The sequence below is a fragment of the Pituophis catenifer genome, unplaced genomic scaffold, assembly GCF_029215685.1.
Source record: "Pituophis catenifer annectens isolate HBS135680 unplaced genomic scaffold, rPitCat1.0.hap2 SCAF_1, whole genome shotgun sequence".
NCBI lineage: Eukaryota > Metazoa > Chordata > Lepidosauria > Squamata > Colubridae > Pituophis > Pituophis catenifer.
This window is the reverse complement of record NW_027256881.1, coordinates 336258042-336284148: the sequence shown is the minus strand read 5'-3', so window position 1 is coordinate 336284148 and position 26107 is coordinate 336258042. Positions and strand designations below refer to the sequence as shown.

General features: G+C 42.4%; 1 protein-coding gene across 1 annotated transcript in view; it reads left to right on the top strand.

Moving 5' to 3' along the window:
* The window catches only part of MYO1F (myosin IF), an 82287-nt gene that overhangs the window by 29479 nt on the left and 26701 nt on the right, over positions 1-26107 (top strand). The window contains exons 2-14 of the mRNA XM_070931806.1: positions 830-967; positions 2036-2125; positions 2919-3013; positions 9678-9765; positions 13459-13548; positions 15430-15561; positions 17109-17243; positions 17830-17962; positions 18864-19060; positions 19909-19989; positions 21086-21172; positions 22732-22818; positions 23811-23978. Coding sequence (XP_070787907.1) covers positions 830-967; positions 2036-2125; positions 2919-3013; positions 9678-9765; positions 13459-13548; positions 15430-15561; positions 17109-17243; positions 17830-17962; positions 18864-19060; positions 19909-19989; positions 21086-21172; positions 22732-22818; positions 23811-23978 — 1521 coding nt within the window. The remainder of the gene's footprint in view (positions 1-829; positions 968-2035; positions 2126-2918; positions 3014-9677; positions 9766-13458; positions 13549-15429; positions 15562-17108; positions 17244-17829; positions 17963-18863; positions 19061-19908; positions 19990-21085; positions 21173-22731; positions 22819-23810; positions 23979-26107) is intronic.

The following is a 26107-nucleotide window of genomic DNA, read 5'->3' as shown; positions in this document are numbered from 1 at the left end:
GGTCATACGTCACTTTTTTAGTGCTGTTGTAATTTGAATGTTCATTCAACATTCAAAGGCTCTCCCAGGGGGAGAGCCTTCTCTGTGGGGGTACCCGCCCTCTGGAACGAGCTACCCCCAGGAATACGACTGATCCCGGACCTCCGTACTTTCCTCCGAGCGTTGAAGACCTTCTTATTTCAGCAAGCCGGGCTGGCTTAAAATTTTAATGGGCTATTTTATGGGTAAAGGGTTTTAAAATTTAGGGAAGCCAAACTGATCTAATTCTGTTTTAATTTATTTTAATTTTTATACTGTATGTATTTTAATTTTGGCTGTTCACCGCCCTGAGTCCTTCAGGAGAAGGGCGGTATACAAATTTAATAAACCTAAACCTAAACCTAAACCATTAAACGAATGGTTGTATGGAATGGTGCGTTGGCCTAGAGGTGGAGCTCTCGCCTCACAATCAGGAGGCTGTGAGTTTGATCCTAGGTAGAGGCAGATATTTCTCTCTCTGGGCACACTGAGAATATATCGGCTGAACAAAACTCTGCACTGGCAACAGGAAGGGCATCCGGCCATTAAAACACTCTGCTAGCTCCATTCAGTTGCCCAGACTCCACCCCGCAAGCAATTATGGGGGTTGTTAGAAGATGGTGATTAAACAAATGGTTGTAAGTCGAGGACTACCTGTATCTCATACTTCTTCAACCAGGTATCTTCCAGGTGTGTTGGCTATAACTCCATCCACTCCAGCCTGAGCAAAGAAAAATTGATTGATCACTAACGTAATCCGGAGTTACTTTCTCATGGATAAAATCTCTTTTTTTTTTCTTCTCTCTTAAAGGGCAGCAAGGAACGCTTTCATTGGCAAAGCCACAATGTCAAACAGAGCGGGGTGGATGACATGGTCTTGCTCTCCAAAATTAATGAAGATGCCATCGTTGAAAATCTGAAGAAACGTTACATGGATGATTATATTTTCGTATCCTTTTGTCCTTATTTTAAAAAAAGGGAGGGGAAAATGATGAGGGGGGATATTGACAGGATCAACTGAGTACGTTTGATCAGAAAAAGCCTTTTGTTTGTTCAACCATTTTTACAACTGTAATGGAGCTTACCCACTTTTGTGGCTGTTGTTAAGTGAATCCATTGTTCGCAAGCGGGGCGTTTTTGCCAAAAACTGGAAGTAAATACCAGTTTTCAGCAAAAATCTCATAAATTATGGGCACATGACTGCAGGATGCTGCAAACCGCCATAAATGCAGGCTGGTTGCCAGGCATCTGAAATGCAGTCATGTGATCACAGGAATCGCAGCCATTGGAACATCAGAACTGGGTTATAAGTACTTAAAGCCGTGGTGGCGCAGTGGTTAGAATGCAGTACTGCAGGCTACTTCTGTTGATTGCTGGCTGCCTGCAGTTCAAGTCTCACCGGCTCAAGGTTGACTCAGCCTTCCATCCTTCCGAGGTGGGTAAAATGAGGACCCAGATTGTTGGGGGCAAGAGGCTGACTCTGTAAATTGCTTAGAGAGGGCTGTAAAGCACTGTGAAGCGGTATATAAGTCTAAGTGCTACTGCTATTTGGGGGGGGGGTCATAACTTCAAACAGTCACTAAGCAACTGGTCATAAGTCAAGGACTACCTATATGGCGGTTCTTAACTTATGAGGACCTATATAGATATATGAGGTCCCAGATTGTTGGGGGCAACATGCTGACTCTGCAAACTGTTTAGAGAGGGCTGTAAAACACTGTGAAGCACTATATAAGTCTATGCTATTGCTATATGTATACATATATCTATATCCACACATATAAGTCTATATTCAGGCATGAATGCAAAGGATCTCCACTTAGGAAAGAGTCTGTGGATATCTTGCAGATGTAGCTTTGATATCTCAAGATTCCCACTTTTTAAGTTCAGATTGTCTGGTTTACAAGATGTCAGCCACAGTGGTTGCAAATCTCTGGGTTTTTGAGCCCAAACATTATTAAAGAAATCACAGGCCATTTTTGTTTTCTCTTTCTGGACCTTAATAAGGAATGCTCAGACCTATATTGGACCAGTCCTTATATCTGTCAACCCCTTTAAGCAGATGCCCTACTTTACAGATCGAGAAATTGAACTCTATCAAGGAGCGGTGAGTCAATTCAATGAGAAAAATGAATCTGAAATCTGAACGATCCCATTCCTTGAATTTCTTACAATCTATTTTGTTATCCAGTTACATTTTTAATCCACCCAGTAAAATGGTTTGTATAAAGATATCACTCTTTCTACCAAAACCTTTGAGGAAGGCTGGTTAAAATATTGATTTGATCTACAATTTTGCAAACTGAAGCAAAAAATGTAGAACAACTATTGCATTATATCAGGCTGCAGGCAGTATCCAGCAAATTAAAATGATATATTCAATTGATTTTTTGATATGATCACCAGAAATGCTAGTTTTATTTCAATTTTATGTCTCTTTACATCCATGAGCTCAGATAAATTCATGTATTAATCAATCAATCATTTCAGCTTATTGAAATCATAGACCAGTACAAATCCATGTATGTATTCTGTTTATTTATTACAATGTAATATGTTTAATTAAATCCCTTGTTCATATGACATGCGCAGATCGCTGATGATGACATCCGGGGCAGTGGGCGGGGCCTCCCACCGGTTTTACTACCGGTTCTTGCGAACTGGTCTGAACCAGAGGCAACCCACCCACTGCTGGGAATTTTCTCCCTTGTTTGTTATTAGACGATTTGAAGGAGTCAAAAACTAAAAATCATGGATTCCACTGTAAACACTGTTCCGCTGTTAGGGATTCCTAACCCTAATCCTAACCCCCTTTATATAGATCAGAAGCAGGAAAGTAAAACTAAGACCATAAATGCAAATGTTACATCCTGACCGTAGACCTCCAATTTATATTCTAGGCTCAGTACGAGAATCCACCTCACATCTATGCGCTCACAGACAACATGTATCGCAATATGCTCATTGATGGAGAGAACCAATGTGTCATCATCAGGTAAATTTTGTATTGATAGAAGAGAATATTTGTAGCTCATAGTTGAACTCATGTGGGGTTTTTAGCGCTCTCTGAGCTTGATGGTTTTCTTGCAGACATTTCATTACCAAACTAGGTAATATCATCAGTGCTAGAAGGCAGTAGGGTTTGCTCTTATTTTTATACACTGGTGGCTCGTCCTGTCAGTGTTGGTGGGAGTGTTCTTGGTGGTTCCTTGATTAGATTGTTAATTACTGTTTGTTTATCTGCACTGGTAGTTCCTTGATTGGGATATTGTTTCTTCTTGATTGTTGGTCTCGTCTTAATCTTGATGTTAACCTCTGCTCATGTGGGTGTTGATTGCTGGGTGAGGAGGTGTTTTGATCTCTTTGTTTCCTTTTGGACATTTGGATTGTCTCTTTTGAGTGGTAGGTAGATGGTGTTTATCTCTATAAATAGAGATATAAACAATCTCTACTACTCCTCAGAGAGCACCAAGGTCCCGACAAACTTCAGATTGCAGGGACCAGTAACTAGGATGAGGGATGCTGTGTCCAGGAAGACCTGAACTGGGGAACAGGTGCATCTGTGGCAGAAGGATCAAAAAAGTCAAGATGGCAGTCAGAATTGTGCAATTGAAGCCCCTATGGTGGCTCTTTTTGAACTCGACTCTGCAGATGCTCCTGAACTATCCCATCTTTGCACTTAAAAGTAGGAAGATGCTGAACCTTGTAAATCTATAAGCAAGAACCTCAGTCTGCTTGACTAGCAGCTCAGGATGCCAAAGGAACCCCTTTTTGTTAATTTATTAAATTTATACAACTATCCATCTCACCAGAAGTGACACTGGGAGGAGTATAGGTAGTCCTCAACTTACAACTATTTGTTTAGCAACGGTTCAAAGTTACAACGGCACTGAAAAAGTCACTTATGAGCAGTCCTTGAACTTATGACCGTCGCAGCTACCCCAGGATCACATGATCAGAATTTGGACATTTGGTAACTGGCATGTATTTATGATGGTTGCACTGTCCTGGGATCATGTGATCTCCATTTGACACCTTCCCAGTCAGCTTCCAACAACCAGTCAATGGAGGAACAACTGCAGTAATTTTAATTGTGGTTGTAAGTACAGTGTTTGGCAATGCTTTTTGATCAAAAACAGATCAAATCTTTGAGCTTTCCACCCTTCCCCCTCAATCTTATTTCACCATATAAAAATGGAAAAAGAACTAGGAGTCCCAAAGGTGCTTTTTCAAGAAGCAACTGGACTTTCTGGTTTTTCTTTGAAGATGTTTCGCTTCTCATCCAAGAAGCTTCTTCAGCTCTGACCGGATGGTGGGGAATGGAAGGATTTATACTCCTTGCAGACAGCTGGTCATTTGCAGGTCATTAAGGTCACCTGAAGGTTTATCTGTGTCATCAGGGTCAGCTGAGTAGCGCAAATGGGTGTGGAGCCTTCTTGGAACTGCCGAAAGGACTGTGTTGTAGGCTGGAGATAGATGATGTGGTATCCCTCCCCCTCTGTTGAAAGAGGGCTGCTCAACTTCGACATCTTTTGACAAAGAGGCCATCTGTGTCACAATTGAACAGCCCTCTCTCAATAGCGGGGGAGAGATACCACATCATCTATCTCCAGTTTACAAAACAGTCCTTTCAACAGTTCCAAGAAGGCTCCACACCCAATTTGCACTACTCAGCTGCAGTGGTGGGTTCCTCCCGGTTCGGTCTGGTTCGGCCGAGCCGGTAGCGGTGACGATATGACATCACCGAACTGGATCTCCCCCCCCCACCCTCCCACCCACGTTATTCTTACCTTTTATTTGGCCCCACCCCCAATCTATTGCTGCTTCCTGAGTCCCAGCTGATGACTAGAGGGGAAAAAACTGTTTAAACTCTTGCTGCAGAGCTTCAAAGGGCCGTCCTACAGCTGATCAGTGTTAAAAGCAAACAAATGAGTCGGGTCGTAAGTGCGAGGACCTTCCAGAAATGACTCTGACCAGCTAGCCACGCCCACCTAGTCACATGACCTCCAAGCCACACCCACAAAATAAGCCACGCCCACAGAACCGGTAGTAAAAAAAATTAGAACCCACCCCTGCTCAACTGACCCTGAAGACACAGATAAACCTGCAGGTGGCCTCAACGACTCTCTAAAAAGGATGCAAATGACCAGCTGTCTGCAAGGAGTATAAATCCTTCCATTCCCCACCATCCAGTCAGAACTGAAGAAGCTTCCTGGATGAGAAGCAAAACATCTTCAAGGAAAAACCAGAAAGTCCAGTCGCCTCTTGAAAAAGCACCTTTGGGACAACCATGACCTGGATGACTGAGAATCTCCAGACAAGAACTAGCAGAATTCAGTGTTTGCTTTCTGCTACTTTTTTTTTTTTTAATTTGATTTATATGCCGCCCTTCTCCGGAGACTCAGGGCGGCTTACAATGCGTTAAGCAATAGCCTTCATCCTTTTGTATATTTATACAAAGTCAGCTTATTTCCCCCACAAACTGGGTCCTCATTTTACCTACCTTAGAAAGGATGGAAGGCTGAGTCAACCTTGAGCCTTGGCGAGATTCGAACTTGCAGTAATTTCAGGCAGCTGAATGTTAATAACAGGCTATTAGTCTGCTGCACCACCAGGCTCTACTTGCAAGTCAGCTCCCCCATCCTCTGTCTACAAGAGTTGCTGCCCCAAGGATCTCCAGCTGAAGTTTATTAGTAGCAGCAAAAGTGCTCAACATTGAAAAAAAAAATCAGTAGAACATCCTTCAGAATAGGAAAAAATAAAAAAATAAAATCCTGCAGGAATTTGTGCCTTTTTGTGAAATTAACTTACTTTATACAGTAGAAAGCAAGCAGCGTTTTCCCTTCTTTTTTCATGAAGAATATTGCAGAGATATCTTGTAATTTTGTGAGACTTCTCTCGGTTATAAATATATATAATTAAAAAACCATGGTGACTATTAAAAGATTAAATTAAAATACCAAGTGGAAGTAGCATAAATGTCACTGATATGGGTTTTCCCCCCTCTATTCAAAATTCTGTAGTTTCGTTACATGCGAAATGACCTTTTTCATGTAAATGAAATGCAAAAAGAGAACACACTGAACCTTTTCACCAATAAAAATGATCTAATTAACTGGTTAAATAAATAAACTTTCTAAAGCTTCGGACCTTTGGCAGGGAAAGAAAAGCTGTCCTTAGCACTGGGTGCAAACTCTCGTCTCCTTCTTTTAGTTAATCTTCTCCACTGCAATCATGATGCGATCATTTCAAAAGATGGATTGCAGGATATGAGGCAATTCTCCCCTCTGTGCAGGCTGCAAAATTCTGTAAATAAGCCCTACATTGTTTTTAGTAAGAGGCCAAAAGGGAAGCAGTTCTCTGAAATTCAAGAGCAAAGTATATTCTCTCTACTGGCATCTTCAATGCAAACTTTTCCTGCACCCATCTGCATCTGTTGGAAGAAATATCCTTCTGGGTTCAGTTCCAAGTGGGGAAAAAGACACTGGATTCATGGAAGTTGCTTGGAAAGAAGGTTTATTGATGAACAGGATCACTTGGCTTGGAGATCTTGGGTGGAAAAAAAAGGGAAAAGATGCTGAGAGTCCCTGGGTTTTATACCCTCTCTGGCTTTGAACTTCCTGGGGCACAGGAAGAGTATCCTGATTGGTTGCTGTCAGAGATCATGGCTAGCTTTTTAGGTTGTCTGTGGGTTAAGCTTGGTTGAATCTTGCTGGGTGATGCAACGAAGGGCAATTAAATGGTTCTGCTTGAAGGAGGTAGATCTTTGTTATGTAGAATAGACTGACCTTAATGGACCATTGACAAAGGTGGGGGGGGGCTGAGTTTGTGCCTCCCTTTTAGGGGAAATATTCTTTTAATATTTTAATATTTTAAATATTTTAAATATTTAAATATTTCCTAAAATTTAATATTTAAATATATTTTAATATTTAATATTTTAATTATTTTAATATTTCCCTTTTAATATTTCCTAAAATATTTCATTTTCTAGGAGAGGGGTGGGTGCTAACTTCCTACACATCCATCAGCCTCATCCTTCTCTTTCCATTTAGCCAACCAGCTGGCCTCCACTGCTTTTTCAATACATCACCCCTGGTGCCCTCCGGGTAAAACGGATTCCAGATGGTCAGCAAGGAAAACTTGACAAGCAGTGGGGTTAGGGTTGCAGGGAGTCCATTGCAGTGGTGGGTTGCCCCTGGTTCGGGTCGGTTCGCAAAAACCCGTAGTAAAACCGGCGGGAGGCTCCACCCACTGACCCCGACGTCATCAGGAAGTTTCTGTGCATGCACAGAAGCTTCTGCACATGTGCAGAAGTGCGCAAGTGTGCGTGAGCAAAGCGCGTGCAGGCGGTCCCGTTGAAAACTGGTACTAAAGGTAAGTACTAGAGCCGAGGTGGCACAGTGGTTAGAGTGCAGTACAGCAGCTACTTCAGCTGACTGCTAGTTCAGCAGATCAGCAGATCAAATCTCACCGGCTCAAGGTTGACTCAGCCTTCCATCCTTCCGAGGTGGGTAGAATGAGGACCCAGATTGTTGGGGGCAATATGCTATTTAGTATACTGTCTTTGGTGTAAGCCGCCCAGAGTCCTCAGAGAGTGGGCGGCATAGAAATATAACTAATAATAAAGTAGAACCCACCTCTGGCCCATTGCCTAAAGTAGCTGTTTTGTTCTGCTTCTTGATAAATCTGAATCAATGCTTAAGGCATCAGGAACTGTTTAAATTTAACCCAAAGCTGCTTTTTCAGGAGGCAACTCGACTTTCTGGTTTTTCTTTGAAGACGTTTCGCTTTTCATTCAAGAAGCTTCTTCAGCTCTGACAGGACAGTGGGGAATGGAAGGATTTATATTCCTTACAGACAGCTGGTCATTTGCATCCTTTTAGAGGGTCCTTGAAGCCCTTGGAGGTTTATCTGTGTCCTCAGGGTCACCTGAGTGGTACTCCTGGTTCCTGTAGTCTACAATTTTTTTTTCCCTCTGGAAATCCATTCCTACTCCCACACCATTCAAAGGGTGTTCATCCAAATTGTATAGCTAAACATCCGTAGAGATTCTCAGTCATCCAGATCACCGTTCTCCCAAAGGTGCTTTTTCAGGAGGCAGCTGGAGTTTCTGGTTTTTCTTTGAAGATGTTTCGCCTGGAAGAAGCTTCTGGGATGAGAAGCGAAACATCTTCAGAATAAAAGCAAGAAAGTCCAGTTGCCTCCTGAAAAAGCACCTTTGGGACAACCATGACCTGGATGACTGAGAATCTGTACAGACTATTTAAATTTTCTTAAATAAATTTATCCGAATATAGGTAGGCCTCGATTTACGACCATGATTGGGACAGGAATTTTGGTCATTAAATGATGCAGTTGTAAAGGAAGTCGTCAAGTGACCGGGTCTGATTTTATGATCAGTTGTTAATCAAATCATGTGATCATTAAATGAGTGACGCAATCATTACGCGAATCTGGTTTTTCCCTTTGACTTGACTTGGCCGAAACAATTGGGAAGGTCACAAATCGCAATCATGTGTGACCACAGGACACGGCAACTGTTGCAAATACAAGGTAGCTGCCAAGTGCCCAAACCATGGTCATGTGACTAAGCAGGGAGCGCAATGGTCATAACTTTGAGGACTGGTTGTAAGTCATTTTTTTCAGGAGTGCTGTAACTTTGAACTGTTGTTAAACAAGTAGTCGGAAGGTGAGGACTACCTGTACTACATTATTTCTTCTTGCTGTTAAGCAGCCTGCCTGTCTGCCTATCCACCCTCCCTCCCTCCCTCCCTCCCTCCCTCCCTCCCTCCCTTCCTTCCTTCTCTCCATCCGTCTACAAAGCCACAGGGGTATGCCTGATGATGCAATTTTGAGTGTTTCATTCATTTTGTATACAAATATTTTGTATATTTTGTCCTGGCTCTTTTTTTTTTAAGAAAATACACTTTATTATACTTTTTCAAAAAAATATTACAAAATAACAAATGGTTACACTTTATTTAAATTATCAAGTGCAAAATAGAAGCACCCTACAAGGTTCCATCCAAAGTTCATGGAACTATTCTAGACCTGAAATAAGCAAATGCAACTTTGCTTGGCCCAAAGAAATCATACTAACTTATACCAAGCTTAATTGCAGGGAGCTAAATGTAGACCTCCAAAAGATCAGAAATACACACAAGGTGCAAAATCAGTCAAGACACAAAAATGTATCTACAAATATATATCTTCTTTACATTAAATAGTTGCATTAAGAGACTGTCATTTTCAAATACAACAAGATAGTTCCCAGGTCTCTTTATTTTTATTTATTTATTTATTTATTCTTTGTTCTGGTTCTTTTAATTCAAAAAACTGGGAAAGGTCACAGGAGCTATTTGGAATTTAGCAGCAAGATCTAAAGAGGTTCTTGGGAGCAACAGAGTCTTGAGGACTATCAGGATATTAAAAGGGGTGGAGATAATCTAGTTTGAGGGGGAAGGATGTTCCATAAAATGGGAGCCACAGCAGAGAAGGCACGGTCTCGTGGAACGCACCAAAGGAAGCTCCCTAGCTGATGGGACCCGTAGCATGCCTTCTCTATCAGATCTAATGGAGCATTTACACTCCTGTCCTCTCTGCTTTCTAAATTCATCCTATTTCGCCCATTTTACAGCATGTCTGTGTATTTTTAGTGGTGAAAGTGGCGCTGGGAAAACAGTGGCTGCAAAATACATCATGGGATACATTTCCAAGGTGTCGGGAGGAGGTGAAAAGGTTCAGGTAAGTGTGAAGAGCAATGGGCTTGCATTCTCTTCTCTTCCTTCTTCCAATTCTGGTTTTGTTTTGTTTTGTTTTTTTACTTTTCTCTTTCACTTCATTGTGCAGGCAGAACAAAATCCGATTCTTTTATTTCAGAAGTCATGCATGTACAACAGGTTTTACAAGTTAATAGAACAGAATAACAGAGTTGGAAGGGACCTTGGAGGTCTTCTAGTCCAACCCCCTGCTTAGGCAGGAAACCCTACACCACTTCAGACAAATGGTTTTCCAACATCTTCTTAAAAACTTCCAGTGTTGGAGCATTCACAACTTCTGGAGGCAAGTTGTTCCACTGATTAATTGTTCTAACTGTCAGGAAATTTCTTCTTAGTTCTAAGTTGCTTCTCTCCTTGATTAGTTTCCACCCATTGCTTCTTGTCCTGCCCTCAGGGGCTTTGGAGAATAGTTTGGCTCCCTCTTCTTTGTGGCAACCCTTGAGATATTGGAAGACTGTTATCATGTCACCCCTAGTCCTTCTTTTCATTAAACTAGACATACCCAGTTCCTGCAACCGTTCTTCATATGTTTTAGCCTCCAATCCCCTAATCATCTTTGTTGCTCTTCTCTGCACTCTTTCCAGAATCTCAACATCTTTTTTACATCATGGCGACCAAAACTGAATGCAGTATTCCAAGTGTGGCCTTACCAAGGCATTATAAAGTGGTATTAACACTTCACGTGATCTTGATTCTATCCCTCTGTTTATGCAGCCTAGAACTGTATTGGTTTTTTTGGCAGCTGCAGCACACTGCTGTCTTATATTTAAATGGTTGTCCACTAGGACTCCAAGATCCCTCTCATAGTTATTACTATTGAGCAAGGTACCACATATATACTGTACCTGTGCATTTTATTTTTCTTGCCTAAATGTAGAACCTTACTTGTGTTCCTACCTCTCAGGTGTGTTGGAACAGTGATTCCCAGAATTCCTAGTCTAGCCAGTCATCATCCCAACATATTGGAAAGACATCAGGCTGATATAGGGCCATTGGATATTTATAACTCTAATCCTAGAAATGTGAGAATTGAAGACAAAAAGACTAGAAGACTGAAGGGTGACCTGGACAAACATCTTAGATAATGAGTCCCTCCATCTTTGCAGGACCACCTGTGTGGGGGTGGGGGGAGGGTGAAAATCTGCAAGATGGAGGTGTGGTATCATAATTGAAACTGTGTCCCTTCAGATGCCATGCCCACCCTCTTGTAGATTCAGATACTAGTGTGCAGTTGATAGACATTAATTTCCTATAATCCTGCAAGTTTATGTTAGTTTTAAAATGTTTTATTTTTAAAAAATTTTATTGTATTTATTTATATCCACCCTTCATTATTTTTACAAACAACCCAAGGTGGCGAACATATCCAGCATACCTTCTTACTCCTATTTTCCCCACAACATCAACTCCATGAGGTGGGTTGGGCTGAGAGAGAATGACTGGTCCAAAGTCACAAGTCATTAAACTAGACATACAAAGTTTGTATGTCTAGTTTAATGAAAAGAAGGACTAGGGGAGACATGATAGCAGTGTTCCAATATCTCAGGGATTGTCACAAAGAAGAGGGAGTCAAACTATTCTCCAAAGCACCTGAGGGCAGGACAAGAAGCAATGGATGGAAACTAATCAAGGAGAGAAGTAATTAGAACTAAGGAGAAATTTCCTGACAGTTAATCTGATAATCTGTGAAATGATTTGCTTCCAGGAGTTGTGGGTGCTTCGAGACTGGAAGTTTTCTTAAAAACTTGAGATTGGACAAACATTTGTCTGAAATGGTATAGGATTTCCTCTTTTTTGCCTGAGCAAGGGGTTGGACTAGAAGACCTCTAAGGTCCTTTCCAATTCCATTCCTTTCTAATTCCATTCCATTCCATTCTATTCTATTCTATTCTATTCTATTCTATTCTATTCTATTCTATTCTATTCTATTCTATTCTATTCTATTCCATTCTATTCTATTCTATTCTATTCTATTCTCCCAGCCGGCTTTCATAGCTAAAATCAGGACTTGAACACATGATCTCCCACTTTCTAGCATATTATCTTAACCACTACACCAAACTGGCTCTTTTATTAGTATTATTATTCGGGGTATACATTTCTTTAATACATAAAGTTTTGCAGTAGTATTTTTCAGCCTGGGCTGTCCACAAAATACAGGTAGTCCTTGACTTATAACCACAATATGAACCCGGAATTTTGCTCATAATTCAAGTCATCATGTGACTGGAGTCCATTTCATTACTGTTTTATAACAATCGTGAAGCAAATCATGTTGCCATAAATCCAAATCCAACACTTATCCGATAGTGGGTTTTTTTGCAAAGCGTGATCACATGACTACAGGGTGCTGCAATGGTTCGTAAATGCTCCCCAATTACCAAATGCCCCAGATGCAATCCTACAACTGGGGGGGGTGGGGGGTGGGGAGCAATGTCCCAAAGATGCTTTCTTTTTCAAGAGGCAACTGGACTTTCTTGTTTTTGGTTGAAGACATTTTGCTTCTCCTCCTAGAAGCTTCTTCAGCTCTGGTTGGATGTTGGGGAATGGAAGGATTTATATTCCTTGCAGACATTCCTTCCATTCCCCACCATCCAGTCAGAGCTGAAGAAGCTTCTAGGATGAGAAGCGAAACATCTTCAAAGAAAAACCAGAAAATCCAGTTGCCTCCTGAAAAAGCACCTTTGGCACGACCATGAGCTGGATGACTGAGAATCTCCATAGACATTTAGCAGTGGGGGATGGTGTGGCAATCATAACTTCAAGGACAGATCGTAAGTTACTTTTTTCGAATATGTTGTCATTTTGAATGGTCATTAAGCAAGTGGTCATATAAGTCGAGGACCAGCTGTACCATTAAAAAGACAGCAACCATAACAATGCAGTCAAAGCATAGATTGTTACCAGTGGTGAAATGTAAATTTTGTTACTACCGGTTCTATGGGCGTGGCTTGGTGTGGGGGGTGTAATATGACTGAGTGGGCGTGGCCAACTTTTTTTTAAAAAAACTTTTAAAAGCATTTTTTTTATAACCTCTTCGGCTGAAGAGGTTGTAGAAAAAATGCTTTTAAAAATAAAAACAAAGCCTCTGATGATTACGCGGCTCAGCTGGGCAATGGGGAGGGGGAGGGATTTTTGCTACCGGTTCTCCGAACCACCCACCTCTACCGCTACCGGATCGGGCGATCCGGTCCGAACCGGGAGCATTTCACTCCTGATTGTTACACATAAAAAAACAGGCAGAGTTTCAGTTGTACCATTACAGTTACAAGGTTGACTCAGCCTTCCATCCTTCTAAATTGGTAAAATGAGGACCCAGATTGTTGGGGACAATATGCTGACACTATATACCGCTTAGAGAGGGCTGTAAAGCACTGTGAAGCAGTATATAAGTCTAAATGCTATTGCTATCGCTATTGTAGCACCAACCACTGAGGCCAAACCCTTTTACCTAACTATGATTCTATTCCAGCTGGCTCTGTGGTGGCTCAGTGGCTAAGACACTGAGCTTGTCGATCAGAAAGGTCAGCAGTTCGGCGGTTCGAATCCCTAGTATAGGTCTCCTGCGTGAGCAGGGGGTTGGACTAGATGTCCTCCAAGGTCCCTTCCAACTCTGTTACTGTTACTAACCTTTCTTTCCTTTTTTTTTTTTTTTTAGCATGTCAAAGACATCATTCTCCAGTCCAATCCATTACTTGAAGCCTTTGGCAATGCCAAGACCGTGAGAAATAATAATTCCAGTCGATTCGTAAGTCTTTGGGTAGAAGAGACGTTCCTACTATCAATATAAGAAACAGCTGGTTGTTGTATGGGGAGAAATGTGGGCTGCTGGTGCGGGGAAAAATGCATTATTGTTGTGGCCCGTCAGCGGCCTGTGCGGATTGTAGCTGATTCTGACAGCGAGGAGGCTGGTGTGGTGCTGCGCCAGCAGCCTGTGCAGCTGGCACTCGAGTCGGACAGTGAGGAGGCTGGAGAAGATGTGGTGCCAGAGGCAGGGATTCAGCCAGGGCCTTCAGAATCTCCAGAAGCTCCTTTAAGTGAAGAGGACGAAGTGGAGGAGCCTCTTCTCAATGCACGGGCGCGCAGAACTGCCAAAAGGCAGGAGTGGTTCCTCAGGAGGAGGTCTCCTCGAGAGTAAGGCTTGGGGCTAATTGGCCACTCCCTTAGCCTATTTAAGGAGGAACGCCGCTTGCAGCAAGCTGTAGGGAACAACTTTAGTTCACACTCCTTCATGTCTGGATTCTCTGCAAAATTGCTTCTGGGCTTTCTGCCAACTCTAGTAAGGCTGTGATTACCTTATCTCAGAATTCTTGTAGGCTGTTAAGATAGTTTATTAACAGCCTTTGGTTGATAAAGACTGAATTATTTGAGTAAAATAAGCTTTGTATAGAGTTTGTGTGTGCTGCATTCTTTGGGGTCCGTAGCTGGGGCAGAACAATTATAGCAGTGTTTCTCAACCTTGGCAACTTTAAGATAACATTTAAGATAATGATGCATCTGTCTCTCATCTACAAGTAGGCTTCAACTTACAACTGTTGAAGTTTTGACAGACCTATCTCAGGAGTACTTACAACCCAGATTCAGATTTTGATGGTCAACCTCCCTCTATGGTTACATGACCAGACCACACTTCCAGGGGTGGGCTTCAAAAATGTTAGCAAGGGGTTCTCTGTCCGGTTGCTGGGTGGGTGTGGCCATGATGGGTGTGGCCTAGTCAGCCTTCTGCACCACAATGGGGCGGGGGGCGTTTTTGCCCTCCCCGGGCTCTGGAGGCTTTCCTCGAGCCTCTGGGAGGGCAAAAACACTCTCCCCAGGCTCCGGAGGCCCTCTGGAGGCCAGAAATGAGTTCTGGCCTTCCTGAACTTCCATTAGGCCCACTTTATAACTGTCATGAGTTATTACATTCAACAATAGTGATAGATCATTATCATAGTCATTGTAAAAATATATTATTCATCATAAAACTTTAGATACAACAATGGGGAACTAGAAATACGTCACCTCACCATCTCATTCACAAATATATAAATATAGGGTTTCCTATCTGAGCAGGGGGTTGGACTAGAGGACCTCCAAGGTCCCTTCCAACTTTGTTATTCTGTTAAAAAAATCTTGGAGTGTCTATTTCTAGAACCTCCCATTTCAGATTTGTCCAATATGCCTTCTCTTACATTGGAGGTTGAAATGTTTTCTGTGTGTACATATGCACTCTTGAGAACGGGAATCGGACCTAAGCAAAGATTAGTGAAACAAGTTGTAAAACTCTAGTAGTAAGCTCTAGTAGACCTTTAATTTACAGGAAATACATAATATGGATAGGCCAAGTGTAGCAACCTGATATGCTCTGTGCCCGGGGAAGATAAGCAGAAGGAAATGGTTTCAGATTTGCAATCTGTTAGATCAGTGTTTTTCAGCCATGACAACTTTAAGATGTCTGGACTTCAACTCCCAGAATTCCCCAGCCAGCATGTTGCCAAGGTTAAGAAACACTGTTTTAGACAAAGAGCAGGTAAAGCAAGGAAACCTTAAACTTTGAACCTACATCCTGCTGCCCCCTTGTGGTCAGTAGGTCATGAGATGCTGAAGCACCTGCACCATTGGATTTGCAACTTCTACTGTCTCATACCAGGGGAAATACTTTGAAATCCAGTTCAGTCGCGGGGGTGAGCCCGACGGAGGAAAGATCTCCAATTTCTTGCTGGAAAAATCCCGGGTGGTGAGCCAAAACGAGAGCGAAAGGAATTTCCACATCTATTACCAGGTAATTCAGTGGTGGGTTTCAATTTTTTTTACTACCAATTCTGTGGGTGTGGCTTGGGCGTGGCTTGGTGGGTGTGACAGGGGAAGGTTACTGTAAAATCTCCATTCCCACCCACTCCAGGGGAAGGATACTGCAAAATCCCCATTTCCTCCCGATCAGCTGGGACTCGGGAGGCAGAGAATAGATGGGGGCAGGGCCAGTCAGAATTTTTACTACCGGTTCTCCGAACTACTCAAAAATTTCCGCTAACAGTTCTCCAGAACTGGTCAGAACCTGCTGAAACCCACCTCTGAGGTAATTGGAAAAATCACAGAGCAATATGGCCATTGGCAAGAAATGCTTGTGCTAACCCACCTGTACATTGGGGTGTGATCTATGCTGCTACTACGGATTTACAACCAGCAGTAAATTTGAGGATGGTTTATTTATTTATTTTAAAGATTGTTCGTGGTATATTTTCATATACTTTATACCATACTGTATATTTTCATATTTCATTGCTTTGTCCGGTTTTTTTTTTTTTCCTTATAAATTGTAAAGTAAAATTTTGGAGAAAAAAATGATGTTGGGCTTCTGACTGATGTGTTAGCCCTTCTTCCAGAGAAAAAACACAACCAGGGTTGGTCGTAAATTGAGGTCTACCAGGAGATTAAAAAGGTGGCCTGAATAGCATCCCTTGAATTGCTGAAACAGGGCTGTGGGCAGGGGTGGGATTCAAAAATTTTACCAACCGGTTCTCTGCCCGTGGTCATGGTGGGTGTGGTCTACTCGGCTTCCTGCACCACGGCAGGGGGGCGTTTTCACCCTCCCCAGGCTCCAGAGGCTTTCCTTGAGCCTCCGGGAAGGCGAAAACAGCCTCCCCTGGGCTCCGGAGGCCCTCCAGAAGTCAGAAACGGGCCTGTTTCCAGACTTCCAGAACTTCCGGGAGGCCCATTTTTCGCCCTCCCAGAGCCTCTGTGCAGACTCTGCACTTACCTGGCATCCAAAATGGGCCGCGTAGAGACTCCTGGGAGGGGCGGAGTGGGAGGGGAGGGGCGGGGCCAGCCAGTCCGTGCAACTACCAGTTCGGCAAACCAGATGTAAAATTAGCATCTGATTCACCCGAACCAGTCCAAACCGGCTGAATCCCACCCCTGGTTGTGGGTCAATACACACTATGCAATTTTTTTAGATTGTTTGAGATGACCCTCTGCTCCGTTTCCAAAATGTTCTGCATGAGTTGAGTTTGAACTTCCAATGAGAAGTATTTGTGCATTCCTGGAGAGAGGGATGGAGAGAGAGAGAGGGAGGAAGGAAGGAAGGAAGGAAGGAAGGAAGGAAGGAAGGAAGGAAGGAAGGAAGGAAGGAAGGAAGGAAAAGACAGGCTAGGTAGAATAAGGATCCCATTCATGTTGGTTTCTGAATCCAGTAATTGCCTCTCTACAATTTGGATCCCATGAAATGACCTTGGAGAGACTGCAGTCTTTAAGAAATGTTGCTGACCCAACCCTAAAGAATTTAACATGGTGATCTCTCAGTCTCATGTCTTTATCTACTTCTTTCTCTAGCTTATTGAGGGTGCTTCCCAAGATCAGAAACACAACCTGGGCATTATGAGCCCGGATTATTATTATTATTTAAGCCAGTCAGAAACCTACAAAGTGGATGACACAGATGATCGGAGTGAATTCCATGAAACCATGGTAAGGGACCATTATTTTACAAGACTCATCATTAGGGTTTTTTTATTGAATGCTGCCCAGAGTCTATTAACCAATAAATTTAATATTTTCAGCTGTGTTAAACATTGTACCTGAAACCCATAAATAATCTTTCTTTCTTTCTTTCTTTCTTTCTTTCTTTCTTTCTTTCTTTCTTTCTTTCTTTCTTTCTTTCTTTCTTCTTTCTTTCTCTCTTTCTTTCTTTCTTTTTCTTTGTTCCTTCCTTCCTTCCTTCCTTCCTTCCTTCCTCCTTCCCTCCCTCCCTCCCTCTCCTTCCTTCCTTCCTTTCTTTTTTCCTCTTCCCTTTCCTCTGTCCCTTGCTTTTCTTTTCCTTCCTTCCTCCTTCCCTCCCTCTCTCCCTCTCCTTCCTTCCTTCCTTTCTTTTTTCCTCTCTCTTCCCTTTCCTCTGTCCCTTGCTTTTCTTTTCCTTCCTCCCTTCCTTCCTCCCTCGCTTCCTTCCTTCCCCTTCCCTTTTTCCTCTTTTTCCTCTTTCTTCTCTACATCCCTTTCCACCCCCTCTCTCTCTCCCCCCTCTCCCTCTCTTTCTCTCCTCTCTCTCTCTCTCCAGAATGCCATGGATGTGATTGGCATCAAAGGCCAAGACAAGCAACTTGTCCTACAGATTGTAGCTGGTATTCTCCATCTAGGGAATATCAGTTTTGAGGAGAAAGGGAACTACGCTCAAGTGGAGAATTCAGACTGTGAGTAAGCTATCCATTAATGGGGATAGATTCATTAATCTGTGAATATTAATTCTGACATGGTCGATGGTAATGTGAAGAACCGTAAAGATGAGCTTGGAAAAAAAATATGTGCTGATGGTTACAAAAACATGTTTTAAGACCAGGAAAATTACTGCAAGTTCGAATCTCACCAGGCTCAAGGTTGACTCAACCTTCCATCCTTCCAAGGTAGGTAAAATGAGGACCCGGATTGTGGGGGCAATAAGCTGACTTTGTATAAAAAAGAACACCGCTTAGCGGGGGCCAAAAGCCCTACTAAGCAGGTTTATACAAAAGTATGAAGGCTATTGCTTAACGCATTGTACGCCGCCCTGAGTCTCCGGAGAAGGGCGGCATATAAATCAAACCAATAAATAAATAAATAAATAAATAAATAAATAAATAAATAAATAAATAAATAAATAAATGAAGAAAACGTTAGGGGGGAAAAATCAAAGGCTGTGCCTTAACTAAGTGTATGGTTATAAGTCAAGGACTACCTGCACTCCAGTGAATTAGAGAGGAATCTGTAACAATGTAACTGTAACAGTAACAGAGATGGAAGGGATCTTGGAGGCCATCTAGTCCAATCCCCTGCTCATGCAGGAGACCTATACTATGGATTTGAACCACCGAACTGCCGACCTTTCTGATCAAGCTCAGTGTCTTAGCCACTGAGCCACCTCTCTGAACTACTTCCAAATATTATCTCTTCTGGACTTTCAATAGATCCTATATATCTCCATCAAGGTCATTTTCTTTACTCCCTACACATGTCCCTAATTTAAGGTATTGGAACATGAGCAAATGTTATATATATGATGGCATATCCTGTTCTCCAGAGATGCCAAAGGAGTCTTTTTCCATTTCCCCACTCCAGTGCTAGCTTTTCCTGCCTATCTTTTGGGAATTGACAAGGATCGCCTCGATGAGAAGCTCACCAGTCGGAAAATGGACAGCAAATGGGGTGGCCGGTCAGAGTCCATTAACGTAACCCTCAATGTAGAACAAGCATCCTACACGCGTGATGCCCTGGCCAAAGGCCTTTATTCCCGGGTCTTTGACTTCCTCGTTGAGGTATGCAACCTTGTTCTGTGCTGGGGGGAGGACCTTTGGGATGGAGTGTGGAACAAATTGATGACTGGTTGGGCTCATTCCATTTCTGTCTTTAACAACTGTGAAGGGTGGACTTTCTGCAGTGGGTTGAACGAGAATGGTGTCCGGTTTATCACTTCCAACTCTATAGTGTTTTCAGCCATAAGACGGAACTGGAAAATGTTGAATACAATGGTGTCCGGTTTGTCACTTCCAACTCTATGGTTTTTTTGAACACCAAATCAGAAAGATGGGCATATTACAATGGTACCCAACATGAGAAGGACTAAGGTTCTCAGATGGAGGAGGACTAAAATTTTATCAGAAAAACAGTGGTCTGTTCAACACCCCAAATTTCTTTGAATGCTAAAAATAGAGGGAAATATGCCTTTTTGCTTTGTTTTGTTTGAAAAAGAGGTCTCTTATCAGTGGTGAAATCCAATTTTTTTTACTACCGGTTCTGTGGGCGTGGCGTGGTGGGCGTGGTGTGGCTTGGTGGGTGTGGCAGGAGAAGGATGCTGCAAAATTCCCATTCCCTCCCCACTCCTGGGGGAAGAATATTGTAAGATCTCCATTCCCACCCCACTCTGGGGCCAGACAGAGGTGGTATTTGCCGGTTCTCCAAACTACTCAAAATTTCCTCTACCGGTTCTCCAGAACCTGTCAGAACCTGCTGGATTTCACCTCTATATCTTATATGGGAATTTGGGTTCTTTTCTACCAGATGGTAGTATTTTTTATCACTCAATATCAACACTGAAGTGATGTGGCCTCTGGTAATAAAAGTCTATATTTTTTGCAGCTAGTAATTGCTTTCTCTTCATTTCCAGTCCATCAACAGAGCCATACAGAAACCAAAAGAAGAATATAGCATTGGTGTCCTAGACATTTACGGTTTTGAAATATTCAAGGTAGGTCTGTATCACTGAGAAACCAGTGACAAAAGTCTGAACTCAAAAATGTTTCTGTACTCCAAAGATCCCCATTGTCCAGTTGGCCATATTATTTAACTTAGTTTAGTAAACAAAACTAAAAGACAAAATATTCATTGTTAATTTTAATATCTAAGGAGCCATAAATAAATGACAGCAGGATATTGGGTCAGCTTCCAAGTGCCTGAATTACAATCGTGTGACCAAGACAGTGCTGTGATAGTCATAAGTGCGAGGACGGTGATAAGTCACTTTTTCCAGCCCCGTCATAACTTTGAACAGTCACTAAATGAAAGGTTGTTAAGTGAGGACTACAAGTAATACTTTTTAGTAAAGTAAAAAGGTTTGGGTGGCATTATTAGTCTCAAGTCATGTACATACAATAAGCAGCATTCCCTGTCCGTTGCAATTCTGTCAAGGACAGAATTGGTAAATTTTGACCCATTTTGTTCAGCATGACACAGGCCCAATCAAATTTCAATTTCACCTAATCAGTATAATATTTTACACATCTCTCAATTAGGAGGTGCTGACAGAATATGAATTGTTTGTTATGTTTAAGCAGAAACAAAGAAAAGCTCTGAAAATGTTGGGACCACTCTAATTTTAATTGTCGGTTATTCTTAATGGTTGATCATTTATTTTTTTACTTATTTATTTGTATCCCAACTTTATTGTTTTTAGAAACAACCAAAGGTGGCAAACATATCCAACACACCTTTTTCCTCCTATTTTCTCCACAACAACATTGTGAGGTGGGTTGGGCCAAACAACTGGCCAGTGACCCAGCTAGCTTTCATGGCTAAGGCTTGACTTGAACTCGCAGTCTCCTGCTTGCTAGCCTGGTGCCTTAACCACTAAACCATTAAAGAATAATTTCTTAGCAATGGGAAGCTTCCCTTGTACTTTTGCTGGCTTGAGTCAGCCTGATTTGGAATCTGTGATCCACACAGTTTCCCATTTCTTTTATCTGGATATTCTTTTATCCAAATCTGGAACTTGATGGAATATCATCTAACCTCCGCCTTTTCAAACCTGTTCTCTTTTCCTTGCCTCATATTCCCCTGATCTTCAGAGAAATGGCTTTGAACAATTCTGCATTAACTTTGTGAATGAAAAACTTCAACAGATCTTCATCGAATTGACACTTAAAGCAGAGCAGGTGAGTTGGTGTGGGAGAAGGTACAAATGAGCAGAAAAGAGCAACAGAGATGATTAGGAATTGGAGGCTAAAACATATGAAGAACAGTGCAGGAATTGGGTACGTCTTGTCTAAAGAAGAGAAGGACTAGGAGTGACATGATAGCAGTGTTACAATATTTGAGGGGCCGCCACAAACAAGAGGGAGTTGACCAATTCTTCAAATAACCTGAAGGCAGGATAAGAAGTCATGGATGGAAATTTACCAAGGAGAGAAGCAACCTAGAACTAGAGAGAAATTTCCTGGTAGTTAGAACAATTAGTGGACTATGAATGCTAACATGCTTGTGAAGAAGACCCAGAAGAGGCGGTACTTCCTGAGAATGCTCAGGAAGATAAATCTATCTCAGCATCTACTTCTGTCCTACTATCGCAGCACCATTGAGAGTGTCCTGACATACAGCATTCTTGCATGGTATGGGAGCAGCTCTGTAGCAGACAAAAATGCTCTACAGAGAATCATTAAAACTGCCCAGAATATCATCGAGCTCCAGCTACCAACCCTGGACGACATCTTCGAATCTCGCTATTTGAGGAAGTGGCATAACATTCTCAGAGACTCTTCCCATCCTGCTTACAATCTTTTTGGACTGTTGCCTTCTGGCAGAAGATACAGAACAATTAAAACTCGGACCACATGTTTTCTGAATAGTTTTTATCCCAGAGCTATAATTGCACTCAACAATGAACTAAAGGGCCACCATCAGTGAGCTGTTGGACAGTATTACTTGGTCTGTTGTGTGGATGTTTGGGTGGTTTAGGGGTGGGGAATTATGGTGGGTGGGAGTGTGTTTGGGGATTATTATGTGTGTTGGACCTGGTTGTTGGCTGAATTTTGTTGTATGGCTATACTGTGTATACACATACAATGACAATAAAGTTATTTATTTATTTAGTGGGACGACTTGCTTCCAGAAGTTTTGGGTGCTCTATCACTGGAGGTTTTAAGAATCGATTGGGCAACCATTTGTCTGAAATGGCATAGGGCAATGTTGGCGAACCTTTTCGGCACCGAGTGCTGAAACAGGAGCATGCGCCCACGCGCATGGGAGCAATAGAAACTGGAAGAGCAGCTTGCTAGTGCACATGTGTGCACCAGGAAGTTGAGTTTCTGGTTTCCGGCATGCGCATGCGTGCCAGTCACCTGGTATTCCAGTTTCTGGTGCACATGTGTATGTGAAGACCAGTTGGTCACACTCATGTGTGCGCCAGAACCCGGAAGAGCAATGGGCGACGGTTGGCGTGCCCGGAGAGATGGCTTTGCATGCCACTTCCGGCACAGGTACCATAGGCTCACCATCACAGGCATAGGCTTGAGCAAGGGGTTGAGTTAGAAGACTTCCAAGGTGCTTTCCAACTCTGCTATTCTATTCTGATCTGTGAGCTGCAGATTATCAGATCAGACAGGTATTCTTAGCTAGACAGGTACAGAATGGTATTCTTGACTAGATCCTCGTTTCTTACGATTCTTTAAACGTGCATTAATTGCTTCTTTAAAAGCAATCTCTCCTCTTGCCTTAGGAAGAGTATGTGCAGGAAGGCATCAAGTGGACCCCAATTGAATATTTCAACAACAAAGTTGTGTGCGATCTCATTGAAAACAAAGTGGTAAGGGGAGGACTGAGGAGGAGATTGTGGTGTGAGGGTTGAGCTGGGGGTGGTGTTATTATTTTATTCCAGTTGAATTAAATTCTTAAAAGGCCTTGTTTTTTTCCATAAAATAATGAAACATCCATGCCTTTTTCTCCCCTAAAATTCATTTAAAACTTTGCTATGTTGTTCTGGAGCATTCTATGGCAGCCATTACTCTCTAAAAAAGAAACCTTGGAGACTCCCACATTTATTTATATATATTTATTTAATTTATATGCCACCCATCTCACTATTCAAAGCGACTCTGGGTGGGCTTAGCATAAATTTAGCTTTGTTTTCTGACTGGGATTATTGTTTCTTACCTCAGCCTTGAGGTAAAATGGTCGGCCTATAAATTTTATAAATAAACACATTTTTAATGCTTTAGAACAGTGTTTCTCAACCTCAGTAACTTTAAGATGTCTGGACTTTGACTGCCAGAATTTATTTTAAATGATACAAAAGATAGATAAATTACAATTGCTGAGAGAAGTCTTTAAAGATTTTTCCTACCAGCTGGGGAAAATAAAACCATCTCTATCTGAAAATGAACAACAAATGCATACAAGTGGAGTTATAACACAGAAAACCCATTTCACCCATTTCTTAATTATACATTTTACAACCAATTTAAAAGTAATTTGAATTTGCCATGTATGGACTTCAGCAACCCTGCCCTCTTGAACAAGATGGAGAGGCCCAATATCTATGGAGATTCTCAGTCATTCAGGTCATGGTTGTCCCATAAGTGCTTTTTATTTAAGAGACAACTGAACTTTCTTTGTTTTTCCTTGAAGACATTTCACTTCTCATCCAAGAAGCTTCTTCACTTCTGAAGAGAACTGAAGAAGCTTTGTGGATGAGAAGCGAAATGTCTTCAAGGAAAAACAAAGAAAGCCCCAATTGCTTCTTGAAAAAATGGGACAGAGAGGCCAGATTTTCACTCCCTCTTTGTCTCCCTCTTCCAGAATCCTCCTGGAATTATGAGCATCTTAGATGACGTTTGTGCTACTGTGTATGCGAAGGGCGAGGGGGCCGACCAGACCCTGTTGCAGAAGCTCCAGTCTGGAGTGGGGACCCACGAGCATTTCAACGGCTCCAGTTCAGGATTCATCATCCACCACTATGCTGGCAAGGTCTCCCGAGTTCCCCACTTTCCTTTCTTGTCCCCCCCTTCCTTATTCCTTTCAGTTTGGCTTCTCTGGTTTCTGGGCTGAAAATTGCCAACTCTGTTGTGCTGTGAGTTGCACCAGTGGTAGGTTGCTACCAGTTTGCCCCGAATCAGGCAAACTGGTAGCGGCCGTGGCGGGAGGCTCCGCCCACCCACCCAGACGTCTCTGTGCAGAAGCGTCGCGTGCCCACAAGCGAACCAGTAGTAACAGGATTTGAAACTCACTACTGGGTTGCACATACTTGTATTGCCTCTAGTTTTGGTCGCCACAATATAAAAAAGATGTCAAGACTCCAGAAAGAGTGCAGAGAAGAGCAGAGAAGAGCAACAAGGATGATTAGGGGACTGGAGGCTAAAACATTTGAAGAACAGTTGCAGGAATTGGGTTATCTAGTGTAGCGAAAAGAAGGACTAGGGGAGATATCTTCCTACCGGCCAATACGCTCTCACAGAGAGGGCCTCCTCAGGGTGCCGTCGGTCAAGCAATGTCGGCTGGCGGCCCCCAGGGGGAGAGCTTTCTCTGTGGGGGCACCCACCCTGTGGAATGAGCTACTTCCTGGGATACGACTGATCCTGGACCTCCGGACCTTCCGTAAGGCCCTGAAGATTTATTTATTCCAGCAAGCCGGCCTAGCCTAAATGGTTTTTAATGGGATTTTTAAATTTTATAGACTTGGGGTTTTAAATTGGGAGGCCAATTGATTTAATTTCTTTTAATTATCTTAACTTTTGTATTGTATGTATTTTAATTTTGGCTGTTCACCGCCCTGAGTCCCTTTTGGGAGAAGGGCGGTATACAAATTAAATTAATAATAATAATAATAATAATAATAATAATAATAATAATGTGATGGCAGTGTTCCGATATCTCAATCTATTCTCCAAAGTACTAGAAGGCAGAACAAGAAGCAATGGATGGAAACTAATCAAGGAGAGAACCAATTTAGAAATAAGTGAAGTGAGAACAATTAATCAATGGGACAATTTGCCTCCAGAAGTTGTGGGTGCTCCCTCATTGGAGGTTTTTAAGAAGAGATTGGACAACCCCTTGTCTGAAATGATATAGGGCCATGATGGTGAACCTATGGCTTCTTGGACTCATTAAAGCAGCAACATCCTTGGGAATCTCTTGATTTCAATGACCTAAATGTGTGTTGAGAGTCCCAGCAAATGCAGTGCATGTGCCAGAACATGCAAATGCACAGACCTACACACAGACAGGAACTTGTTCTGCCATGCTGAGACTTCCTAAGGAGGTAGCTGCTTTAATGGTCCGAAGCAGGAAGGCACATTTTGCAAAGTCGCTCTTCCGGATGGATGAATCTCTAGCCAATCTGAAATCAGGTTAAGGGGAGGCAGATGCAGAGAAAGGGAAAAATGGCAGGGAGGGCAGAAGCTGGCAGTGAAAGTCACAAATAGTGATCACGTGATTATGGGATGCTGCAATCACTTAAATTATGAGCCAGTTGCCAAGCAACGAAATTGTGATCACACGACCATGGGATGTTGCAATGGTTCCAACAGTCAGAATTCTCCTCTTTCAGAGTCATTGTGACTTTGAACAGTCATTGAACGGGTGGTCTTTAAGTGAGGGTTATCTGTGTGTGTATATGCAGACTCACACTAGAAGAACAAAGGCAGAACTCCTTGACATACGATCATAATTGGGTCGAGAATTTCCATTGCTAAGCAAGGAGGTTGTTAAGTGAGTCACACCTGATTTTGTGACCTTTTTTTGCCACAGTTCTTCAGTGAGTCGCTGCGATTGTTAAGCGAATCATGCAATGGTGAAGTGAATCCCGCTTCCCTCATTGACTTTGCTTGTGGTGATCATAGGACTTTGTGACACTGCAACTGTTTTTAATAGATGCCGGTTGCCATGAGACCGAATTTTGATCACATGACCTCAGAGTGGCTGCAACGGTCATATAGCAATAGTACTTAGACTTATATACCGCTTCACAATGCTTTTACAGCCCTCTCTAAGTGGTTTACAGAGTCAGCATATTGCCTCCAACAATCTGAGTCTTCATTTTACCTCAGAAGGATGGAAGGCTGAGTCAATCTTGAGCCTGGTGAGAATCAAACTGCCAA